We start from the raw sequence: 9,093 nt of genomic DNA on the forward strand, positions 1-9,093 counted from the left end.
ATGGAAGACCAGATGGCATGATACCTATAGTTGGGTGCATTGTGTTTAGTCCCTCTAAAGTTTCAACGCTAAAACTGTAACGAGGAACAGCTCGCACTCTTGTAAGAGAAGTCTTGGTTGTGAATATGTCATGGAACCCAAGAAGATGCATAGTTTGCAAGCGTTCTGGCCACACCCAAATCTTTAATAAAGAAAACAACAAAGTTGGGTGAACAAATGAACAGGAAACAAATAAGAACAAGAATAATTAGATAAAAAGTGTCAAATATATGCATTTAACTACTTAAATTTGATGTAGAGGGAAAAAAAAGTAGTAAGAATGTCAGTGTACTTTTAGACTTTTAGTCATATGATAAATCATAAATGACAGTGTAAGTTCTCCAGATAACTCACAGTATTTTGTCAATTTTTAAACAACGAAAAGGAAATAAATTTATGATCAAAGATTAGATCATTTGGTCTTCTTCCAGTTATTTCCAAAGTGGAAATCCAACTTAGCCACATAATCGTAATAGTATGTCATGTTCTTCTACAGAGACCATCATAATAATCCACAAATAAAAAAGATGGCTCTTCCTCTTACCTTTATTTTAAGTTCATGAGAAATGTGAAGCAAAAGGTCTTCTTTTCCCAGAGAGTCAATCCCAATAATTATGTCATGTTCAGGATGGGAGACAATGATATCAATAACCTGTAACCAGCCATCAAATAATTAGACTGTAAAACAAATTTCTTCTAGTACCATGATATTTTTCAGAGAAAAGTAGAATGATATTTTATGGAATAGATCTCAATTATGTAAAAATCCTAAACTAGAGAGTACCAGTAATTTATTCTGTACAAGCAATTCACAGCTGATTGTGACCAAGATATGTTAAAACCGAAGTGGTATTCAGAAGGTTTAACGAAGTAGAACTAGTTCTTCAGCTATTTGCCCCTATGAAATGCATAAAACTATATCATACGATCTAAGCAAAACTAAAGAAATCCCAGAGAAATGCGCAAGTGCACCTGTTGAGCAACAATTGCTCGAGATGGAAAAGCGTATGATGGATTGCAGTATGTGTTATCCAAGTAAAGGATGTCGACTACATCATCCTTAAGAGCATTGAGGAGCATGGTCCTTCCTATCTCTGCCCACTTACTAGTTGTTTCCCAACGGAAATCGCCAGTGTAAAGCAAGCAGCCAAACTCCCCACGGAACAAGAACATAACTGCACCTGTTTGGATAAAGAACTATCAAGCAATTTCTATGATGATGCAGTTTAAATGAATAAGACCTCGCAATAGACAAATGAGGTTCAAAATTAGAACAAGGTCCATGTTTCAAATATATTCTCGGTGGATAAGGTTTTCACTATACAAATCAAAAGATTCAAGCACATCTTCCATTAAAAAAAAAAAAAAACAGTCTATAATAATATCTTCACGAGCACTGTTTTAGTATTTACAAACCACAACCAGATTCCACGAACAAATTTAATTAGAATAGGAATGTAATGACATTGATGTTATTTAAACTGGGTTTGCAGGAAAATGAACAGTTTCCAACTGGATGCAAGTTACAGTGTCTAATTAATGTATACTTACTGGCACAAATAACATGGAAATTCTGTTTAGCTAAAAATTAAGCCAGAGAAGAATGTTGGTTTGAGAACATGAAGCAAACAATTGGGGAGCAATGTAAAAATATTATGATATTGTTACCGGGACAATGGTGAGCGTCGATGGGCATGACTTGAAGAGTGGAAGAAGAAGCGGAGGAGGGGGGGACGAGAGAGATGGAGTGCCAAGTGCCGACGGCCAGTAGGCGGAGGAGGGAGAGGTTGAAGCCAGGGAATTTGAAGGGGAAGAGCTTGGCGGTGAGTCGGGAGCAGAAGATTGGACCCTTAGCCCAGCTGGAAGATAACCCTTGGGTGTGGTCCGAATGCAGGTGCGTCAAGAAGTACGCCTGGCTGTGCCCCGTCCACCGGTCCACCGATATCAGACCCTTCTCCATTTCCACAGAATCTCCTAGAGAGAGAGAGAGAGAGAGAGAGAGAGAGAGGTTTCTGTTGTTTTGGTTTTGGGCGGCGAAATTGGTTGTTTTTTAAATTTTAAGCGATTTTGGATTTTATAAATAGTGGGCGGGATGGGGAAAGAGGAATGAGGAATTGGGATTGGAAGTCTACGACGTCGTTTACAAGTGAAAGTGTTTTTTTTTTACCAGGTGAAAAGGCTGGAAGTTTTATTTAACTGTTAGCTTAAGTGTGTGTTTAGCTAAAATTAGTTTTACTAACTTATTTTGCTATTTAACTTATTTTCGCTATTATTTATAAGTTTATTGTACTTTTTAATACTATTTATAGGTCTTATTATAATATTTAATACTATTCATAGGTCTTATTATACTATTTCAGTTAACTTTTACCTTTATCTACTGTATTTTCAGTAAAAAAATTTCAATTTCAGTAACATAAGCGAATCTCAAACAAACCCTAAATCTACTTTTATACAGTATTATAGTTCAACTACTGCTACCTCCTAATACTTTTAAATGAGATATCAAAAGTTCAAAATCCACCTCTCTTTTTGTTTTTAGTCTTCAAAAAAAAAAATCTATGAGTTTAGTTGTTACTATATTCAAACATGTTATTATTGTTATGAACTTATTATATGAAATTTCTACCTTGTGTAACAAAATGCTTATGAGGTGATTCTAAAAATAATAATAATAATAATAATAATAAATATCATGAGTTATGTCTCACACTTTAGGTTTTTATCTTTTTAACCAAAAAATAATAATAACGAAATAAAATAAGCATCCATGTCAGCTAAACAATTAATCAAAAATTAAATATTTTAAATAAAATTACTCTCGTCTTTTGTTTGGTTTTCCTTCACTTCTCAACAACCAAATAATAAGAAAGGAATTTAATATTATATCACTACGCATTGACTCAAATAAGTAGAATAAAAAATTAAAAAATCATGACTCAAAATTTTTCCACACTTTGAATGTCAAAATCTTAAAACGATAAATTATAAATATGCCAAATAGTTTTCTTTCATCCTTTTTTTTTTTTTTTTTTTTGAGAAAGAATGTAGCTTATTTTATTAAGTAAAACCGGCTATGTCAACCAAAACAATAGGAAACAAAAGTGGTGGAACATCCTCCATCCACACTACAACATCCGAAACACAAATAGCATGACGAGCTAACTTATGAACAACAATATTACCCTATCTCTTTACATGAGAGTAGTGTAATTCATTAAACAAATTAACCATAATTCTAATTTCATCCAACACCAAACCCACGGCTGAGAAGAACTCAGTATCATCACTCAAAGCCTTCACTAACACAAGCGAGTCGGTCTTAAGGATAGCATGTTGAAAACCCAGGTCCAACACAAACTGCATTGTTGTTGTGACAGCCATTGCCTCAATTTCTAGAGGGCTGTAAGTGTGGGATATTTGTTTAGACAGTGAACCCAAAACCATACCTTCACTATCATGAATAACTACCCCAATCCCTGCTCTATTTTTCGCTGAGAACCTGGCCCATCATAGTTTATTTTAACCAACTCGTGTTGGGGTGGTTTCCATTTCTGCGCCAAGGGAGGAATGGTCCGATGCGATGTGCATGGCAGGTTAAGTGCAAGGAATTCCTGAATCCGATCCTTAGCCAGAGAGGAGATTTGGTACGGACTGCAGCTAGGTTTATTCATTCGGACCTGGTTCCGTTGAGTCCAGACTGACCAAGCTGTGACCGAGCAAAGCTCCACGTGGTGCTGGTGTTTGATCAGCCATGACAGCAACTCTTTGAAGGTGATAAAGTTGAATGTATTTCGACAACTCCACAAGGACAAGTCCTCCCAAACTACATCCAATTCACTACACGACCATAACGCATGGAGGACTGATTCATTCGCACAAGAACAGCGGTCACAGAGTGGATTCTCAATGATGGTTCGATGCACTAGATTTTCCTTCGTGGGCAGAAAGTTACGGCAAGCCCTCCATATAAAATTTTTTATTTTGTTTGGTACCTGCAAAGACCAAATACCTCGCCATAATTCCCTTTCTTCCATCATTTGAGCTGGATTTTCAATAGTTTCTTCCTCCGTCTTCAAAAATCAGTACCCCGACTTGCTTGTATATGCCCCGGTTTGAGTGAAGGGCCAAAAAAGTCTGTCCACCACCCCATGTTGTGGCAGCAGGATAGACTTAATAAGCTCTACCTCCTCTGGAATAAAAATACCATCAATGACTGAGTGATTCCAACAGTGTGTTGCTTCATCTATCAAAATTTCAACCCTCGCATTAGCCATAGAATCAATGATAGGGGAAGTCACCTTGGTTGGGTGTTTCCTTGGCAGCCGTGTACTCTGCCAAATATGCACAGACCTCCCATCTCCCACCCTCCACCTATAGCCTCTAAGTAGCACCTCACGCCCATGTAAAATACTCTTCCAAGCATAGGACCCTGTGGATGAGTATTTTGCCTCCATTATTGAACAATTTGGAAAGAACCGGGCTTTAAAGAATCTGTAAAAGAGAGAGTCTGTATTTTGCAAGAGCCCCCAAGCATGCTTTGCCAACAAAGAATCATTGAACAAAGCAAGGTCCCTAAAACCCATACCCCCCCTCCATCTTAGAGTTCGTCATTTCCTCCCATTTCAACCAATGAATTTTCGTTTTATCTCCTCTTTGACCCTACCAAAATTTTTTGACCATTGATTCAATCTCATGGCAAAGTCCCAACGGAATTTTGAAGCACCCTATAGCATATGTTGGAATTGCCTGAATGACCGCCTTAATCAAGACCTCCCGGCTTGCTTGAGATAAAAGTTTTGCTTCCCATCCTTGTAATTTCCGCCAGACTTTTTCCTTGATAAAATTGAAACTCTCCCTTTTTTTCCTTCCCACTAAAGATGGCAGTCCAAGGTACTTATCATAATGTACAATCTCTTGCAAGCCCAAAGCCTCCTTGATCTCATTCTTAGTATCTTCCGAAGTGGATCTACTAAATAAGATGGTTGTTTTATTTTTGTTCACCTTTTGGCCAGAACCCTCCTCGTAAATCTCCAAAATCTCCATAATTTTTCTGCACTCCTCAATGGTTGCCTTGCAAAAAAGAAGACTATCGCCTGCAAATAATAAGTGTGTTAGTTTAGGACCGTTTCGGCTAATGGATAGCCCTTTTAACTCCCCCATACTTGCAGATTGTTGTATGAGTCCGTGTAAACCTTATGTACACAGCAAAAAAAAAAAAAAAAAAAAAAAAAGGGAGAGAGGGGATCCCCTTGTCTAATCCCTCTGGTAGGTTGGATGAGACCTTGGGCTTCACCATTGACCAAGATAAAATATGTCACCGTTTTTATGCACACCATAATTAAGCCAATCCACTTCTCACTGAAACCCATCTTTCTCATAACATTCTCCAAATACACCCACTCCACCCGCTCATAGGCTTTGCTCATATCGAGCTTTAGTGCCATATAGCCTGTTTTCCCTGTTCTCATATTATTCATATAATGGAGAGACTCATAAGCAACAAGGATATTATCCGTTATCAACCTATTTTTTGTAAAGGCTGATTGGTGTTCAGATATAATACTAGGTAAAATTTTCTTTAATCTATTGGCCAACACTTTAGAGAAAATTTTATACAAGACATTACATAAACTTATGGGGTGGTAGTCACTAACACTTTCAGGATTTTTTGTTTTTGGGATAAGGGTGATAAAAGTGTGGTTTAACGGATGTGGGATGGTACCTGAATTGAGCCAAGATAAAATTGAACTCTTGACATCAGCATATACCACTCCCCAAAAATGCTGAAAGAACAAAGGTGGCATGCCATCAGGACCTAGGGCTTTGAGAGGAGCCATCTGTTTCAAAGCTTCTTTTACTTCGAAGGCCGTAAAGGTGGTAGTTAAAGCTAAATTCATTTCCTCGGTAATCAACAAAGGAATGTGCTCCAATTGAGGCCATTAGGGGTTCGGCCTTGAGGTAGAGAAAAGCTCCCTGTAATAGTTTACTAGAATCAACGCAATCTCCTATGAGTCTACTTTCCATGTATTGTTCTTATCCATGAGTCCCCGGATTTTATTTTTCCTATATCTCTTTGTAGGCCGACAATGGAAAAATTTTGTGTTGTTGTCACCATTTTTTAACCAAAGAATACATGATCTTTGGCTCCACATTCTTGCTTCTCTATCCAACAAAATATTATCTCTTCCTTCAATTCTCTAACTAGATCATTCTGCCGACTTACTATGGCAACAAATTCGGCCTCCACCAATAGAGCTTTTTTGGTTTTTAACTCCTTCCTCACATTGCTAAAAATGTTATGGTTCCACCATGCTAGGTCCCTACCACAAATCTCCACCCTCTTAAGAATATCACTGTCACGATGCCCCACGGAATAGGAAGACCAAGATGCTTCCACCAATTCTGCATAATGTTCATCTGATAATCACATTTCCTCAAATCTGAAAATTCTTTTTTGGGGGGGAGGGTCCAAACCCAACAGGTTGATCAAAAGCGAGCAATGATCAGAGGAAACACTTTGTAGGTGTTGAACAATTGAACCCGGGAATTTTAGAAACCAAGAGTCATTAGCTAAACCTCGGTCAAGTCGTTCCCAAACTGAATGTCCATCTTCAAAATGTTTGCTCCATGTGAAACGGTTACCCACATAGCCAAGGTCTAAGAACCCACACTCATCAATGGCGTCTCTAAAGAGTTGCATCTGTCTGTGTTGTCTGATCACCCCGCCTAATTTCTCCTCCTGCCTAGTGAGTTCATTGAAGTCACCTGCACAAAGCCATGGGGTTTGTGGATGGTGGTTTAAAGCTCTCAAACTGTCCCATGCTTCAAATCTCCTTGATGTATCTAGTTCCCCATAAAAACTAGTGAACCTCTACTTATGTTCCGAACCCTTATCAATCCAAGTGTCAATGTAGTATTGGGATGAATCAATCACCTCCAATTTCACTGTTGATTTCCAAAAAAGAACAAGACCACCTCCACGGCCTTCCTTAGGTACTATCCATTTGTGTTCATAGTCAATACTTCGTTGCACTATATCTAGCCTTGCTTCATCTGCCAGTATCTCGGCTAAAAACATGATAGAGGGATCTTTTGCCCGGATCATATCTCCAAGCTCCTTCCCTGTACGCAGGTTCCCAAGCCCGCGACAGTTCCAAACTAGGTAATTCATTGTGACTGGCAGGGCTGAAAGTCAGCCTCCACCACTATCTCTTTTTGTTCTACTGCTCCCTTTGAAACCTATTGACGTTTGCTTGGTAACTCAGGAAAGCATTCAACTTGCATGGGTGTTCTTTTCCCTAAGGGCAGGTACGTATGGTCAGGGGTGATAGGGGTTATGTGGTTTGAGTGCTCAATTCTTGTCCACTTTAGTTTAGGTTGCTGTGGTGAAGCCCTAGGATTTTCATATGTGGCACGTGGTGTGAGAGAGTCACATGGTGGGGTTAATTTTGGGGAAGGGTCCGGATTCAAAGGTAGTGGGCGTTTCCATTTTTGTTGAGGTTTTTTGAGTGAAAGGCATGTGTTGGTTGACTGTCAATTATGGGAGTGAGTAATGATTTTGAAACCGAGGTTTGAGGTGGTAAAGAATTTCCTTTTTGGGTTAGGTGAGCTAGATTGATGTCAACGGTTGGGTTTAAAAGCGTGTTTGAAGAAGGTGAGGAAGTGTATAAGGGTTGTGGGACGTTACCTGCTAGGATGGGAAAATGCTGAGGATTATTATCATTTAAAGCCTTGTTTGGTTTGGTTACTTTCCTTTCAAAGCTACATGTGATATGAGAAGAGGTACAGCTGGCCGGGGTTGGACTATGATCCGTTAGAATCTTCTTANTCTCTCTTATTATTGGGACTTGAGTAGAGGAGTTCAACCTTAGGATGGTCTACTTGTTAGCTTTCTTGTTGAAAGTAGAAACCAACATCCCTTTAATTGGATTTAGAAGACAAAAGCCAACCCCAAGATTTTGTTTTTCCTCCTTTGGAAATGTTGCTTTAATTAATAGTGTTCCTGTTTGTGATACTTTGGTTGAACGTGGTCTCAATGTTAACCCCACTTGTCCTACTTCTGCTAATGTAGATGAATCCTTATTGTATCTTCCTTAGAGATTGCCATGCTATGATCTCATTATGGGTTAGTGATGTTGTGGAAACCTGAAGAAAGCATACATGATATTCTTTTTGATGAAACAGAAACTAAATTGTTAGTTTCTAGCAGTAAACCTTGAATTCACGAGAGATTCCTTGAATCCACAAGGTGATAGGTTTGAAATCCACCAAAGAAAACAAAAAACAAAAGTTTGAATTTTATTAATAATAATCTCTTCCAAAAAAAACGTTTACAAATTTATGTGCCTATTTAAAAGTTTTGTAAAACTTGACGGACAAGAAAATATATTTTAAAATAACTCTTAATTAATACCTAACCATATTAGGAACCAAATTTGACCTAAAAAACATTAAAAGCATCTAAAAATAAGGAAATAAATACCCTAAACCTAAAATAACAAAAATTACATAAAAATGCCAAAAATAATAAATTGCAAAAATTAAATGGTAGATTATGTCCTCCATCAGTTAGAATGGGTATTCCTAGACCTTATGCTCACAATTCTTCTCATTTTCCATGTTTGATTGGTTTCATTTCAACTGTAATTCAACTGAGACTGAGAGTCAGATTTGTAGAAAAATTATATGCATGTCATTTTCTCCTTTGGTTTTTGGAGCCTTTGGCTTAGTTGTAACTGAGTTGTACTTGTTAGGTTCTAAGGTCTTAGGATTTTATGTATTTAGAACTCTAATTTGTAATGTTGGCAAACCATGATCAAAACATTGTATGGTGTCTTCTTTAGACTTGCTCAAAGTTGGTTTAATATTGTAAAGTTGGAATCGAGTGGCTGCAGAAGTATTTGGGACTCTCGGCCTGGCTCGATCGATCGAAGAATAGACTCGATCGATCAAAAATCGCACAGGTTGAATTTTCTGCAGAATTTCCAACTCAGCCCTACTTCATTAAACGTTTAGGGTTTTATGTTTTTACCCTAGGTATATAAATAAAAC

General features: G+C 37.9%; 1 protein-coding gene across 1 annotated transcript in view; it reads right to left on the reverse strand.

Moving 5' to 3' along the window:
* LOC112032967 (uncharacterized) overlaps positions 1-2,069 on the reverse strand; it is a 2,740-nt gene extending 671 nt beyond the window's left edge. Inside the window, exons 1-4 of the mRNA XM_065779502.1 lie at positions 1,708-2,069; positions 1,012-1,220; positions 584-691; positions 1-181 (exon numbers count right to left, since the gene is read on the reverse strand). The exon at positions 1-181 is cut by the window's left edge and continues 671 nt beyond it. Coding sequence (XP_065635574.1) covers positions 1-181; positions 584-691; positions 1,012-1,220; positions 1,708-1,999 — 790 coding nt within the window. The 5' untranslated portion in view covers positions 2,000-2,069. The remainder of the gene's footprint in view (positions 182-583; positions 692-1,011; positions 1,221-1,707) is intronic.
* Positions 2,070-9,093: the final 7,024 nt, after the last annotated feature.

Source organism: Quercus suber, unplaced genomic scaffold (assembly GCF_002906115.3).
Source record: "Quercus suber isolate HL8 unplaced genomic scaffold, Cork oak 2.0 scaffold_211, whole genome shotgun sequence".
NCBI classification, from domain to species: domain Eukaryota; kingdom Viridiplantae; phylum Streptophyta; class Magnoliopsida; order Fagales; family Fagaceae; genus Quercus; species Quercus suber.